Genomic DNA, 16614 nt, shown 5'->3' with positions numbered 1-16614 from the left:
GTTATTTAAATATCTTTTTGAAGCACCTATTCAAGCTTTTTGCCTAATTTTCAACCAAGTTATTTTTCATATTGTTTTATAGTTGATGTTATAATCTAAACAAAAATTTTTTATGGTATACATCTTGAAAAATATCTTCTCCCAGTCTTTAGTTTGCCTTGCCTCTTACTAGTGTCCTCTGATGCACAGAAATTCTTTAGTGTCCAAGGTGCACTGTTTTCTGAATAATGGACAATATTGTGAGTAGTGGACTCAGGTGCTCAGTGCACCTCCATCCTGCTTAAGAAGTGTTCACCATCCAGACCATGAAAATAGTCTCCTGGCTGCTTCTTGTGTCTTCATTTTTGTCTATGGCCACTTTGAATAGACAAATCTTTGAGGATGAATGACACGGGCATCAATATTCTTTTCTTCTTTCCTTACAGATCATCCTGTTTCAACATTGTTTACTGGAAGATCATCCTTTCCCTACTGAACTCCTACATCAAGTGACCACTAATGAGTAGGTCTGTGTCTGGATCCTTCTGTTCCTTTGACCTGTCCATCCTTCTGCCTGTGTTGATTACTACAAGTTTGGAGTAAGCTTTGCTGTAGGTCTTATGAGACCTCAAATTTTTTCCTCTTCAAGACTGTGATTCCAGGTCCTTTCGGTTGTTATATCATTGAGAATGTGTTGTCAATGTCTACCAAAAAAACTCTGCTGGGATTTTGGAACCCACTGAATTGAACCTACAAATCAACTGGGGAGAACTGATATCTACATTAAGTATTCTAATAAATAAAAATAATCTCTCCATTTATTTATGTCTCCTTTAATTTTTCTCAGCAATGTTGTATTTTCAGGATAGAAATCTGATATAATTCTCAATAGACTAATTCCTAGGTATTTAATTTTTTGGTGCTCTATTTTAAATGCTACTTTTTAATTTTCCACTTGTTCATTGCTGGTATATAGAAACAAAATTTATTTTGGTGTATTGTCCTTGTATCTGCAGACTTTGATGAATTCACTTATTAATACTAGCAGTCTGTATTTTCCTATGATGATCTCAATGTGTCCCACCATGACAATGTGGATATGTCACTGCCAACATGATGGTCCTGAGAGGAGGGGCTTTCAGGAAGTGATGAGACTGATGACTTCACACAAGAGATGTGAGGGAGCTGCCTGCCCCTTTTGCCCTGCAGTCCCTTCTGCTGTGTGAGGACACAGCATTCAAGGCACCATCTTGGGAGCAGGGCTGCTGGACCCTCTCCAGACAAAGGACCTGCTGATATCTTGATCCGGAACTTCTCAACCTCTAGAACTGTGAGAAATATGTGATTTTCATTCATTAATTACCCAGACTCTGGTATTTTGTTATACCAGCAGGAATAGACCAAGGCAGGTCTCCTGGGTTTTCTATAGCACAAAGCATCAAAAACTCAAATGATGAGTTTTCCCTTTTTTCTTTTTTTAATATTTATTTTTTTAGTTTTAGATGGACACAATATCTTTATTTTATTTTTATGTGGTGCTGAGAAGATAACCCAGTGCCTCACACATGCTAGGCGAGCGCACTACCACTTGAGCCACATCCCCAGCCTACTACTATAGTTTTTAAGTTTTTTTTTTTTATATAGCAATGTAATTTTATTTTATTATTTTTTTTTTATTGTTGGTCGTTCAAAACATTACACAGTTCTTAATACATCATCTTTCACAGTTTGATTCAAGTGTGTTTGCCCTTTTTTCAATCTTTAAAACTTTTATTTCTTTTGTGGTTTTTGCATTTGACATCCTAGCTGGTACGATGTTGAACAGAACATTGATGATAATGGTCATTCTGTTTTGGCCTTGACTATGGGTGGAAAATGTTAAATATTTCATAATTATGTAGGTTATTAGTAAGTTTTCAGTAGAACAATTCATTAGGATAGAGAAACTCCATTCTACTTCTGATCTGCTAAGAGTTTATACCATGAAGCCGAATTTTGTAAAATGCTTTTTCTAGCCTATTAAAGTGCCTACCTATAAATTAGTGACTTAATTTATATGGGTCTTTCCATCCTTGATTATATTACTTAGTGAATTATATTCATTGATTTTTAGAATATTAAGCTAATTTTTATATTCCCAGAATAAACTCAACTTGATCATGATTTACTAGCCTTTCTAATATTGCTAGACTTAATTTGTTGACATCTTATTATTATTATTACATGTTTGTAAGAGCTAACCCAAGATGTTTTCATTTCTTGTACTGTTGTTGGATCTTTTTGTGGCGGAGGGGTACCAGGGATTGAACTCAGGGCACTCAACCACTGGGCCCACATTCCTAGTCCTAATTTATATTTTACTTAGAAACAGGGTCTCACTCATTGCTCAGTACCTTGCCATTGCTGAAGCTGGCTTTGAACTTGCGATTCTTCTGTCTCGGCCTCTCCAGCTGCTAGAATTACAGGCATGCACCTCCACCCCCGGTTGTCGTTAGTTTTGAAATGATGCTGGCTTTGTAAGAGAGGTAGAGTCTGTTACTGTCTATTTTCAGGAAGACTACATCCTATAGAATTCATTTTATTTCTTCCTTAAATACTTGGACAATTTTGCCCGTGAGGCCACCTGGGTCTGGGCTTTCTGTGGATGAACAGACTGTAAATTAGTGACTTAGTTTCCTTAACAGGTCTAAGACTACTCAGGTGCTCTGCCTGCCCTGTCCTGGGTCTTGGGGAAGTTGTGACTGCTTGCAGATGTGCCATCCGTCTGCAATGAGATCTTGGTGTACTCTCATGGTGTTTCAGGGTCTGCAAGAGCTGTGGTGTTCATCTTCACCTTTTTTATACTGGCAAATTATGGTCACGTCTTCCTTTCGACAGTACTGCTATGGGTTTATCAATTTATAAATTTTAATTAACTTACAAATTTTAAGCCTTTATTGATTTTGTTGCAGTGATTCTTGCTCTCTGATTTCCTTCATCATGCTTTCTGGGAGTTTTATTGGCTGTTCTTTCAATTTCTTCTTAAGATAGAAGCTTAGGTGTTTGGTTTCCAGCATTTCTTCTTTTTTATCTAGAATGTGTTTTACTCTCTGGGCTGATTAAAGGCAACCTACAAATTTTGAAATGCAGACCATTTTGATTAAAGTGGACCATGTTCCCTTGAAAAGAACCGTGCTCAACAGTTGGTTGCAATGTGGTTTTAAGTCAGTTTGGTTCACGTTGGTTAATCATGCTACTTAAATCCCACACATCATCATTCATTTTCTCATCTGCATGTTCCAGGGCTTGCTGACAGAAATCTGTTAATCTCCAGCTAAACTGTGGATTTGTCCATTTTGCCTTTTAGGTTTGACACGTTTTTCTTTTATACTTTATGAAGTTTTCTTAATTGACCCTTAATGACTAAGAACTGTCCCTGCCTAGCAACCTTTGAAGAGCAGCAGCTGTGGCTCCACACCACCTCATAGCCATGGTCTCAACAGGTCATAAGGTGACCAAGAACATAAGCAAGCAGAGGGCCTCAGTTTTGTAGAGGACACGATCTAAGGTGTGTGGCTCTGCTCAAGGTCTCCAGAACAAATGGACCCTCAAGTTCACCAAGAAAATGGAATCAGCACATTCATGCCAAGGAGGTAAGAAGAAATGGGCAATATCCTGGCCCAGGAAGAAAGCATGATGACCTTGCCAAAACAGAGAGAGGCGCTGTCTTTGAGGATCGTTAGGATCCCTTTTGCCCTGAAGTCTCTGGCCTCAACACAGTCTGAGTGGCTCTATCTTGGTCAGGGTCTGCATGGTGCTTGGGTCCCCTCCTCTGATGTCTCCACCTACCCTGAATCTTCCTGAAGATGCAACCTTGTAAACACTGTCCTTTGTCCAGTTGGAGAACCCCACTTACTTAGCTCTTCAGCCTCTTGCACCCCACAGGGTCAGTCAAGTGTGTTGCCGGGCAGGCTGGCCATGCCTGCTTCAGGGGCCCTCCCTCACCATGCTCTGTCTCCCATGTCAACAGAGCTTATCTATTACCTCTTGGCTCACTGGATTCTCACATCACCTCAGAACTCAAGAGAATATTCTATGGAGCAAACTGGCCTGGTCTGGTTTCCACTTTCATGAAGAAAGCACCCGGTGGTAAAGTTAACCCTGAGAGGTGGAAAAAGTCCTAGTCATCTCAGTCCCCAGCAGAATCTCTGCTTGAGACAAGACCCTCCTCCTCCCCCAGACAGATTGCCCTGAGAAAGGCTGCAGGGACTTTCAGTTCACCCCAGAAAGGCTCTTTCTTCTAGACCTCATAGCTTCACAGTTTCCCTGATTTCTTTAAAAATCTGATTATTTGCAACAGGTTTTTCCCCAGCTATTGCAACAGCTAGCTGGCAGGCAGACTCACCTGGGCAACCGGAGGTTTGGCCAGCTGATAGTTAACTAAAGTAAATTAGATGAACGCCTGTGCCTTCACACACATCCGCGACAACACTTTCTTACCATAGCCCTACCCTATCTGTAAGCCTTAACCTCCAGATGAGGACACCAACTCCGGGGGTTTGATGACCGTCCAAGGACCACACCCAATGAGGAGACTTGCACCCCAAAGCCTCCTTACTAGCCTGGGTTGGTGGGGACTTGGCTGCAACCCCAGACCCTTAAACAAAGTCAGAGTGTTATGGGTCCTCCAAACCCCTCAGGAAGCTGTGAGTGGGCGTAGGGGTGCAGGGCGACGTACCAGCCTGCGGATGTCGCGCTCGCACTCGCGCTTGATGCGGTGCACCTCCTCCTGGTGTGCCTGGTAGGCAGCGCGCAGGTCTGCCGCCTTGGTCTTGTCGGCCTGCATGCAGTTGCTGAGCGCCTCCTCTGCCTGCTTGCGCGCTGCCTTGAGCTCCAGGATCTCCTGCTGCAGCCGCTGACGCTCGCCGTCGAAGGCTCTGCGCGCCTCCTCACGAGCCTCAGCTAGCAGCGCGGTCTTGACCTTGTCAGCCGCGCCGTCGCGCAGCACGTTCAGCGTGGCCTGCAGCCTCTGCAGCTCGCCCTCCTTGATCTTGGCCGTGCGGGCTGCCTCCTGCTCGTGCTGCCGGATGAGCACCTCGCGCAGCGCCTGCAGCTCCTTGGTCTTCTCCTCGTGCAGCTTGGCCTTGAGCTCAGAGATGTAAGCAGTGTGCCGCCTCTGCTCCTGCTCACGCTCCAGCTTGGCCTCCTGCAGCCGCTCGCGCAGCTTGCCCACCTGCAGCCAGAACATGAGAGTCGGCAGGGACACGGGCAGGGAAGCCGGTGGTGCCCTGGCCACAGCCTCCCACGCCCCTGAGACCCTCCCAAATGCCCACCTCCAATGCCCCCTGGACCACTCAACCGTGCTGACCCCCCCCCCACCAGCCCCACCAGGATCTGTCCTACTAGGTGATTTTTGAGATTTTCCTTGGAGGGGGAACACCACCTGAGGATGTTGGAAAGGAGGGCCAAGCATGGAAACCCCTTCATCCTGGAACTCATGAGGAAGGACACACCAGCTCTCACCAGGCTGAGCAGATTCCAAACCGGAAAACCATTCCATGGCCCCTGTGAGAGACTCTGACCCAAACAAGAGGGGGCAGAGGTGGCGGAGAGGGAAGGGGGAGGCCAGGCTCCTAGGGAGGTGCGCTCTGGCTGGGGGCCTCTCCAGAGCACCCTTGCCTCAGGGGCCTGGGACTCCTGAATTGCTGGCTACAAGCCCCTTCTGAATCTAACCCTCCAATCAGCCATTTGAAACCCTATTTGTAAAATGTGCCCAGGGAGTGTTAAGAAAACCCTCATTGGTGCTTTTCGTTTAAATACTCTGGTTCCACAGAACCCTATATTAAAACCCCATTCCAGGTAAGGGCAGGCTTGGGACACTGCAACCAGCTGCCTCTGATGAATGGGCTGCTCCACAGAAAATGGCAGCATTTCCCCCACACCACACCTGGTCTATAGCACCCCGTGGTAAAGTTAATTATAAGTGAGTTTGACAATGTCATCTGGGTATCAATAAACCCTTTCTTATAACAGCAGGAAAAGAAGCACATGAAACCCCCCAGGCAAACCCAAGACCACGTCTCCTTCCATCAAACACACGAGGCAACCAGTGGCTCCCTGATCCCCTCACGTGAGCACTGGAACCAGTCCTCCTGATGGACTCAGTGCAGGGGCCAAGACATTAAATATTTCCCCGGTCATGGACAAAATGCTTCTGGCATTTTTCTTCTAGAAGACCACATACATGGTCCTCACCTCCCTGAATAGTGTTGACAGTGCTCTGGGGTCAGAAGAATAATACCCCTTTAGATCTGGATCTACTATGATGAGCTATTTCCCTGAGCAGATTACTTAACCTCTGTGATGGTCAACTTTCTGTGTCAACCTGACTGGGCCATAGCACCAACAGTCATTTGGTCAATTATCACCCTAGATGATGTTGTGAAGGTATTTTTAGATGAGATTAACATTTACACTAGTAGGCTCTGAGTAAAGCAAATGGCCCTTCAACTGCAGATGGGCCACATCCAATCAGTTAAAGATCTTGGGAGAAAAGACTGATGATTCCTCTGGAAAAAGGAATTCTGCCTCCAGTCAGTTTCAGACTCCCTGGACTGCAACATCAGCCCTGTTGGAGATTCTAGCCTGCTAGCCCACCTACACACTTTGCCAGCCCCCACGGCAAAAGACAATGCTTTAAAAACATCTCTCTCATTCTGAATATTATGTGTCTACCTGTGTATACATGCATATGCTTCTTTATTTAGAGTATCAGAACATGTGTGTGTATGTGTGTTCTAGTCTCTGAAGAACCATGACTACACAACCTCCCACAACCTTGGCTTCCTTTCTGTGAAGAGCAACATCAGCAGCTGCCTCAGAGGATGCTGAAAGGAGGGATGTGGAGAGTCACTGGGGGATACACGAGCATTGTCATTGTGCTCCAGGGTTTGCACGTCAGGTAGAGTCTCAGGTAGAGAGGGTGTGATCTGGAAGGCCTACAGTAATGAGGATGTGTGACTCCATCCTGCCCTCTGCACCTGCAATATCTGGCTCAGCTCAGCTGGCACCTCCTGCTCCTGCCCAGGCAGAAACCCTCCCAGGCTGTCCCGCCACACCTGTGCACAGAGCAGGATGGAGTCACACACCTTCATTACTGCAGGCCTTCCAGATCACACAGGGTACAGGCTCATTCTTCTGGAACTACGATGTGTATGTGTGCAGAACAACTAAGAGAGTGGATGGAGAATGGGGGAAGCTAGCTTCTCACTGTTGGGAGTAGGGGGCTTCAGACAAGAAAGAAGGGGCTGGAATGATGCATATGGCCGTGAGCTAGTGTTGGGACATCAGCAAGAACTCAGGTTTAAGTTCATGCAGTCACAGGTGCCACATGCAGAAACATTTACAGATAACGTGTACATACACATAGCACACCTCTCCTAGCTCTTGGCTGAGAGGGTCTAGAAGTGGGGCACTCCCATGGCTGCAAGCACACCAGTGCCCAGATCCTGGTGTCTAACACCATTCTCCCATAATTGGAGTCAGGGCTCCGGGAGAAATGGCAGATTCCAGGATGGGGGCAGGAAGTATGCAAGATGAACATCATAAAATAAGAGCTAAAAACACAAACAAAATCAACACAAAACCTCCACAATGATGGGGGTATCACAGGCACACAGGCACCACAGCCAAAGCTGGGACAGCCTGAGCCACAGAACAAAGAGGCTGTTGGTTTATATCCAGAATGCAGCCCACGTATCCATGAGTCCAGACTGACACACTAAAATGACTAAACACACAAGAAAAATGTAAAATAAAATAAGCAAAAAAAAGAAAAAAAAGAAATCATCAGGAGGTCCATAGTACTTACAACTCAAGCCTAAGTCCTACCCGGCCCACAGGACTGAGCCTTGTGCTCTTCTGATCCATCTCCTACCCTTGGCCATAATCATCCGGCTCCGGCCACACCACTGCCTGCTGCAGCCTGGACTCCTTGAGATACGCCTTTGGCATGCCTCTGTCTGTTCTTCCAGCCCACCCACCACACTTAGTGGCACCTCCCCTGAACCCTTTGCTGACGACACCTTCCAACAGGCCACTCCAGAACCCACTGCTGTCCACCCCTGCTCCTGCTGCTATTTCTTCTGGGTACGTCCCACTATTCAGTTAAAAGTATAAGAATCTCCTGGTGTTTGTTCCCGGCACAAGCCCCAGGAGAGGACCCGGAGTCACTGAATTGCTGCTTCTCAGAAAAAGATAGGTACACAGCTGGTACTTGATAACTGGTTCAGGACTGAGCTAAGGAAAAAGTGGAAGTTTGAACCACTGGTAGAGGTCACAAATAACAACAGCCTCCCTTACAGCCTCCACAACAGCAACAGGAGTTGTGGGCTCCCACCCCAGATGTGCCCTAGTTTCCTGCAAGCTGGCCCCTCATCTGGGGACCTCCCCTCACCTTCCCTCCAAACTCAGCATGGCAGGAAGGCTTCCTCAGTCCCAGGGTCAGCACCTCCCTGGGCTCCAGTGCCCAACACAATCTACTCCATCACTACTCAGGATACACCCAAATACCAAGCCTTCCACCCACCACCACAGAAGTCAGCAGCCTTTGAGGACAGGCTGAGGTCCAACTCACTTTTTCTCACTTCAGATAAGTGCCTGGCCCAGCACAAATCCAGACCAAAGTGTGCTGGTCACGGCGAGAATGAAGAAATGCCCAGCTGGTGAGGGGCTGTGGCCTGGCACACTGACCCTCTCTTCACATCACCCCAGACGGTGGGCCTCTCTAGGTCAGGAACACCGCCCCACTGGCCTGGTCCTTGACTGGCCTCAGAAGGCTCGCGGGTGTTGCTGGACACTCGGAACTGCGTGAACACCTTTCGCTTCTGCCTCCAAAATGGCCACTATGAAGCCTCCACAGGCCCTTTCACTCTGCAGGTTTCCTAAGAACTCTGATGCAGCGTGCCCGTGCTGTGCTGCCACTGGCTCCCCGGAATCCTGCACCACCCTAACTGAGGGCACGGGCTGTTCCACAGACGGGCTGTTCCGCAGTCACTGCCAAAGGCATGTCACCCAGCCCAGGCACACAGCATGCACACAAGGCCAAAGATGAACAGATACAGTTACCACACTCCCTTGCCCTGCAGTGTTCAATGGGTCCTTTGTTAAAATAATGACACTATAAATGTAACACTGAGTTATTATTAGATCATACAAAACTAACACTTAAATGTAATTGTAAAATTTACAGTTATGCTTTTGGAAACAGCCAGAGAGAGCACATTGCCAAATTCTTTCTGAACAGATATTCTCCAACTGACCGGATGGGTAAAGTCCTACAGAGGAGGCCACAAGGGGGCTGGATGGAGAACTTGAGCAGGCAAGATGCGTTCATGTGAGAATTTCCTCGTGTCCCAGAGGGAGGGGGGCAGCCTGGTGACAGGGGACTCCCACAGGTCTGGCCTTCACCTACCAGTACCACCTATAGCTGTGCTGACCTGGCAGAGGAGCTGAATTGGACCCCACCCCGTCCTGACACTCAGACCTCTAGGTGACTATATTGGAAACAGAGCCTTTAAAGATGTAATCAAATTAAAATGAGGCCATCAGGATGGGCTCTAATCCACTCCAATTTGTGTCCTCATAAGAAAAGGAGATAAGGACACCAACACGCAGAAGAAAACCATGTGGGTCCACAGGAAGACGAAGACAGCACAGCCAAGGAGAAGGGTCTCAGTAGGAGTGAGCCCAGGACACCTGACCTCAGACTTCCAGCCTGCTGTGGTGACACCATAAGTCCCTGTTTATTTAAGCAGCCCAGTGTGGCACCTTGTCCCTGCTGGCTGGCAAGGTAGACTCAGGCAATATACCTGAGCATGTCACCTCTCCCTCTGAGCCCTAACTTTCTCACCCACAGAGACAGGAAGCCACACCTGACCATACAGGTCACTGTGAGGCCATGACACCTCTCAGGTACAGGATGCTGTCTACATGGCAGGCCCAGATGTTAGAAACAGGCTGCCAAGTGAGAGCAGGTAATGGACAACCTCAGGCCTTATATTGACTGTCATACTCTTCCTCAAATGGCCCAGGAAAACAGACACATTAGAAGCCCTCCATTTTACAGATGGGAAAACTGAGGCAGGGGCAGTTACATGGCTTCATGGTTAGGCAGCAGACTTGGATGTGCAGTTTTCCCCACAGCTGCTGCTGCTGCTTCTGGACACACATACCAGCCCCTGCAGCCTGGGCACTCAACTCTCAGCTCTCAGCCCTAGAGGATCCCAGCAAGTGAACCCCTCCTGACTGGCATGGTGTGCACAGGTCAGCACCACCAGCAAACACAGCTGGAAGGGGCTACTTCACCAGGTCCAATCTCTTGAACACCCAGGAGTAAGGGGGTCTGCATCGACCCCTACACTCCCGAAGCCAGGCCTTCCTCACTCCCTCTCCAAGTTGACCCAAGTCTCTGCTCTCTATGCAGCCATCCTGACCTGGGAATGGAGCCAGGGCCAAGGCCAGGAGTGGCCCCCACCCCTACACTCAGCAGCTGCCTGGGCCCCAGTGCTTCTTAACATAGGCACCAATTGTAGTTCCCAGGCAGCCACCCCCTGTGCTCCAGGGACTTTGGCAGGGATTTGGTTTAACCTTGCAAAGGCCAGACCGTCAACATCTCAAGCCACCCAGGTACAGGCCCAGTTGTCTACCTTTTCCTGTGCTCACAGAGCCCCTGGCTGGCTCTGCCCTCAGATCACCCAAGTCAGAGCCATGCCAACAAAAATGACCAGGGCAGTGCCTGGGCAACAGACACTGACAGGGCTTTTTATCACACCTGAGATCTTTATGACAACCTTGAACTGGGCAGTAATTGTCATGCCGTGTGCAAGCTGAGGATGCAGAGGTTTGGAGACCTTAGGTCACTTGCCCAAGACAGTGAGGCCAGGTAGGGGCCAAGCTGAGGGTGAAGCCAGGTCTGTGGGATTGGAAAGCTGGGCTCCTCCCTTGTGGGAGTTACAGGCCACACATAATGGCTCTGCCCTAGCTGTACTCCCACAGTCTGCCATCACCCAGCAAGCCACTGTCCTGAGTGGCTCCAAGGCTCAGACATGCCCTGAGAGCACAAAACAGCTCATGGTATGGACCAGGCCCCTTCCAAGTTCTTCACGTGGTACTAAGTCCTGACAGCAACCCACTGAAGCACTATCATCACCCTGTCTTGCAGGGAAACTGAAACATGGGAAGTCACACAGCCTGACAGGTCCCATCTGGCACTCTATGTGGCTCTGCTGATATTATTCTGATGAGGGGTAAGTTGAGGCCCAGAGAGAGAGGGACCCAGGGGAGGGGCCCATCCTGCTCCAGCCTGCAAACATGCCCTCCCCACACGTCCCTGGCAATATCATCCTCTGAGTGTCACCACCCAGCCCTCTCACCTTGCTCTTTTCCTGCTGGAACTCAATCTGAATGTTGGTCAGTTTGGCCCGCAGCTCCTCATTGGCCATCTGTACTGCATCCGTCTCCATCTCGGGCTTCTCGCCCTTGCTCCGGCCTTTTTTAGACATGCTTCCTCTTGGGTTGAAACTCTTGAGATCCTAAGCTTCACGCCCGCCCACCTGCAGGCAAAGAGACCACCGCCCCCGTGCTAGCCAGTCGCGCAGCATTCAATTCATCCTCCATGTAAACCACCATCACTTGGGATCCTAGGGGAAGGAGGGAAAGTGAGTTAGCAAATGAGATGGGACTGGCATCCCCTGACAGCTACCACCTGTGGGCATAGCACCTATCCCCGCTGAAGGATGTCCTCCACTCACAGGTCTAACCCAGTGCTCCTCACTGCTCCACAATCACTTGGAAGCTGTTAAGAGCAGAGTTCAACATCCCTGATAATCCAACTTGAATCTCTAGCAAGCTTCCCAGGTGGTGTTTCCGGGTGACCACGTCTTGCATAACTTCATCCCAGCATAGCCCTCATCAGGACAAAAGTACCCGATCTTCACAACTGTAGATCATGGTCTCAGACCTCAGTGAACATGCATCACCAGAGTATTTATTTCCAAATGCAGGTCCCAGGCCACCTCAGAACTTGAAACAGGGAGTGGGAGGGTCTGTGGAGTCTGCATATCCCGCCCACACTCCCAATACTCCTGAAGCAGGGTCAGAGGACCAAACTTTGAGAAATGGGTTTAGACCTCATAAGGTTAGTGGTTTCTCCCCTACCAGATAGAGGGTATCACCAGTATCACAGACAAGAAAACTGAGGCACACACTGGCTGAGAGCTAGCCATGTCACACAGCTAATGAGAGAGAGAATAGTAGTACCCTGATCAAGGTCCACAGCTGGAACTGGGGGAGCAAAAGCTGTACCCTGACTCCCACCTCCAAATTCTGCACTAATGCGGCCACACTGCTGGGTCTCAGTAGTGCACCACAGTGCCACTTCCCCTCTCCGTGCCCTGCTGTGCTTTCCATGACAAAATGTATGTTTACTTACTTCCTATTTTCCCTAGGATGTAAGTTCCAAGTACATATACCTGGGTCTGTTTTGTTCCTTGCTGCCTCTTCTGTGCATGTAAAAGGCTCTGCATAAAGACTTGTGGAATGAGTGAATAAATGGCTCAGTAACAACAGGGAACAATCATGAGGCACTGAGTGTGTGCCAGATCCCAAGACAGGAGCCAGGGATCCTGTCCTGAAGTCCTTGGGACCCCTGACAAAGTAGGTTAGTTATTACGCCCTTACAGATGAGGACATGAAAGCAGAGAAGTAAAGTAAGCTACGTTCAGCCACACAGCTAGAGGGTGGTGGTGCTGGGTCAGATGGCCTGGAGAAGTCAAGGAAGATCATGCAAGAAGATTGTAAACAGAGAAGAAGAGCCAGGGAAGCTAACAGGAAGCTCCTCAGGCCAGAAACTGGCCACTGCATTCAGCAACAATGGAGTCAGTGAAACTTCAGTTTGTGGGTGGGGGCTGGGGAGAGGGGCATAAAGCACAGGACATGGCTTCCAGGAGGAGGTGCGCTGAGGCCTCATCAATGCCAGTGCATTGGGCAAGCTGCAGATGCCCAGTGCTGTAGGCCGCAGCTCCTGATGCAGCACAGCCTAAGCAGGCAGCCCTGGGCACAGGGAGCCATGCAGACTAGCCTGGAAGGCTATGACGGAGACCACCTGAAGTGAAGGCGGCTCCTCTCCAACAGGGACACTGCTTCTCAGTGCCCAGCAGGATCACCCAGGAGTCACCAGCATCCCCATCCATCACTCCAGAAGGAGGCATTCTGTCTGCAATTAGCATGACCTCCATCAGCTTTGAGTGCACTATAACTGGAGCTTACTCCACAGTTCATTCCTTGGCCCCCTGACCCACCTGCCTCCATAACCACAGCAGCTCTCAGAAACCAGCTTCTGCTGCTCAGGTGCACCTGCCACCCTTGCTCTGATGAGCAGGAAGAACTCAACAGAGCAAGTGGCACCTTTTTATTCCACCCTGGAACATGCTCAAGGAACTGACTCTAGACTCTGACATGACATCTGGCCATCCATCCCAAAAGCACAATGCTCAGTTCCCAAGAGTCAGTAAGTTACATCAAAGTCCTGATAGCAAACTCCAGACATTAATCTAGAGAAAGGTTAATGTCACAAGACCGAAAAGGGCAGGATACAAAGCAGAATATAATTTATGATTCCAATTTTCTATGATACATATATTTGTTCATTCTTTTTATTTGGTTACAAATATTTACTGAGCATCTGCAAGGTGCCAGGCCCTACCCCCAGGGATACAGTGGTGGCCACTTGATGGCCACATCTCCAAAAGGTTATAGGTGATATTTGTTTTCTTCTTTATACTCTTCTAGATAAATCCAAATTTCTATTTCTACTACTTTCAAAAGAAAGCAGTGTAGTTTTTTTTTTTAAAGGAAGGTATTATGATTTGGATAGGACGGGTCCCCCAAAAGTCCCTGTGCTAATGCAGGAATGTCTGAAAGGGAAGTGAATGGAATGTGAGAACTGTAACCTAGTCAGAGGATTAATCTATTTGATGGATTAATAATTGGAATGGACTATCTGGGTGGTAAGTGTAGACAGGTGGAGTGTGGCTGGAGGAAGCCGGTGACTAGGGCATGCCCTTGGGGACTGTATCTTGTCCTTGGCTCCTCCTTGCTCTCTATGCTTCCCACCTGCCACAAGCTGAGCAGTTCTTCACCATACACCCTTCCACCACGATGTTCTGCTTCAGCAGTGGAGTCAGCTCACCACAGACTAAACCTCTAAAACCATGAACCAAAATAAACCTTTCCTCCCCTAAGTTGTTCTTGGCAGGTATTTTGGTCACAGCAATGAAAGCTCAGAAGGCAGGAAAACACCTGCACTTAGTTGAGAGGGACACAAGAAAAGCACTGGGGAGAAAGCAGTTGGGCTGCGTGCCCGCGGCAGTGCCGTTGATAGCCCGCGTGAAGCTCCTCAGCTCCACAGGCCACCAGACATGGCTTCAAGTCCCAGGGCCTGACTATCTCAGGGTGGCTTGGAAGGAAAAGGGGGGGAAAGCAGCAGAAAGGCCACTCTGTGCCTGCTGTCCCCACACAACTGTCAGCCATGGGAGGGCAGGACTTGACCTCTATCTTGGTATGCCCACCTTTGCCCAGCCCAAAGTCCCAGCTCAATGTTCCCAGGACAAATAAACTCCCAGGAGCTGCCACTAAGACTAGAGCTCTCAACAGCATGTCCTCCATATATGCCAGCACAGGACTCAGTGCTGAGATGAAACTGAGCAGGAGCCCAGGCCGTCCAAAATTCTGGGCCACGCTGAGCCCCAGGCTACCAGCCCAAGCCACAGGATACCATGGCACAACCAGTACCACTTGACATCCCCATCATCAGCCCCAAAGCCGCTGACCATTCAAAGTCCTTGCCTGAAGGAGAATACAGGCTGCTCTTCTTCCCGGGCTGCACACCATGCCATGACCTGAACCGAGAGCACACGGTCCACTGCTGGCAATGAGCCCACCAGAGGCTCAGCAAGGCACCGTGGAGAGGAACTGCTCAAGGACACAGGAGGAAGAGTCATAGCCAAGAAGAGTCACTCCACAGGAGACACTGAATACCTAGCCCTCATGCTGGCCTGGGGATGCCACAGAAGACTAGAGTAGGTCCCAGCTGTCACAGAACTCCCAGTCGGGCCACACAGGCCACCTCCCGCCTCTCCCCCCATGGGACTCCCCTCTACACCCCCATACTCATCAGTGGTCATCCATCCCCTCTCCAAAGTCCCTCCAGTGACTCTGGAAACCCCTTCACACTCCCCTCAGGCAGTCCCACTTCAGAAAGCACTGAGTGATCTCAAGCCCAAAGGAAACCCAACATAAAAGTGCCCCTCAGAACTTCTGCCCTGAGCTCCTTCAATCCTCAGGACATCCTCCTCTGAGGTGGTATGCTAGTCCTTTACCTTAAAGGTGAACAAACTGAGGTGGTCAGTGATTGACCATGACCATACAGAAAAGAGCCAGGCTGTGGAGTCAGGCAGATGCAGTCGCCTGTGATCTGCGTAAGGGCTCTGACTTCTCTGCGCCTCAGTCACCTCATCTGAGGAACGGAAGGGCCTCTTTCACTGAGGCGCAATGCCCAGGCCATTGGTGTTCCACAAGCAGTGACTCCCCAGGGCAACAGGGCAAGGTTTTCCAAGTGTGTGGAGCTGGGGGACCAAGACTGCATGCAGCCATGGAGCTCAGAGGGGACAAGGAGGACAGAGGGAGGCAAAGGGAATCTTCACTGGCTGGTGTCCAAGCCATAGGAAACCTGCCTTCCCCACAGGGACCCAGCAGGTTGTGAACGTGCTTCTTCAAGGGGAAAGAAAAGTGAGTGGACCCGTGCCCAACCAAACCCAGCTCAGGTGAGCTGACGCAGGAGGCACGGGCCTGCCTGCGCTTCTCGCTGGTGCTGCTCCCCACACGCACCCCCCAAGCCCACCTTCCACCTGCCACATCCTCTCTGGATCCTTCCTGCTTCTCCTTAGCCTTGCCACCTCAGAGTGGATGGGTCCCTGTTCCTCCTTCCCCCAGCCATCCACAAGAGGGCACCTCCCAAAGCAGAAGTCAACCATAACCCACCCCTGCAAAGAAAATACTAACCATATAAACAACCATGGTAATAGCAGACCACCTGCTGTGGCCCCAGGACCCGAGGGGAATGCCAGCCCCACAGGGGAGTGCCTTGCCTTTCCCCATGCCCCTCGTCCTGGTGCCTGCTCAACTGTCTGCTTACCCTGCTGAACTCCTCTCTGCCATCTTGTCCTCTGGAGTCTCTAAACCAGAGTGCCTGGGCCAGTGCAGCTGCTCAGTCACATCCAGAGCCCTCTTAGGATGTCAGTACTATGAAAACATCATATACCCCACTTCCACATGCACCCCAATGGGCAAAGTTCAGGACACACAAAATCCTTCAACAGACACAGGTTTCCTTAGTCCTTGATACAAATACCACTATCCCACCCCATCCCACCTCCTGTGCAAAGCCAAGTACAACTAGATAAGAATGGCCCGTGTGTGGATGCCCATGCCAGTTGAACACCTTCAATATTTCAATATGGCCTCAGCAAAGTGGTAAGATGCTGAGCATCAAGGGCCTTGGGCCTTGCTCTTGGATAAACAAAGCTGTCTGAAGACCAC

The 16614-nt window shown here is 49.4% G+C and overlaps 1 protein-coding gene across 21 annotated transcripts in view; it reads right to left on the bottom strand.

Annotated features, from left to right (window-relative positions):
• Positions 1 to 16614, bottom strand: part of Jakmip1 (janus kinase and microtubule interacting protein 1) — a 143408-nt gene that overhangs the window by 60214 nt on the left and 66580 nt on the right. For 18 of the 21 annotated variants that reach the window (XM_078021005.1, XM_040292679.2, XM_040292678.2 and 15 more), the window contains 2 exons: positions 11391 to 11657; positions 4697 to 5191 (listed from right to left, as the gene is read on the bottom strand). In XM_078021005.1, the coding sequence (XP_077877131.1) occupies positions 4697 to 5191; positions 11391 to 11519 (624 nt within the window). In that variant the 5' untranslated portion in view covers positions 11520 to 11657. The remainder of the gene's footprint in view (positions 1 to 4696; positions 5192 to 11390; positions 11658 to 16614) is intronic. The other 3 variants (XM_040292691.2, XM_040292692.2, XM_021722118.3) reach the window with 1 other exon arrangement.

Source organism: Ictidomys tridecemlineatus, chromosome 9 (assembly GCF_052094955.1).
Source record: "Ictidomys tridecemlineatus isolate mIctTri1 chromosome 9, mIctTri1.hap1, whole genome shotgun sequence".
NCBI classification, from domain to species: Eukaryota; Metazoa; Chordata; class Mammalia; order Rodentia; family Sciuridae; genus Ictidomys; species Ictidomys tridecemlineatus.
Note: the sequence above shows the minus strand (reverse complement) of the source record. Positions and strands in the feature narration are given on the sequence as shown.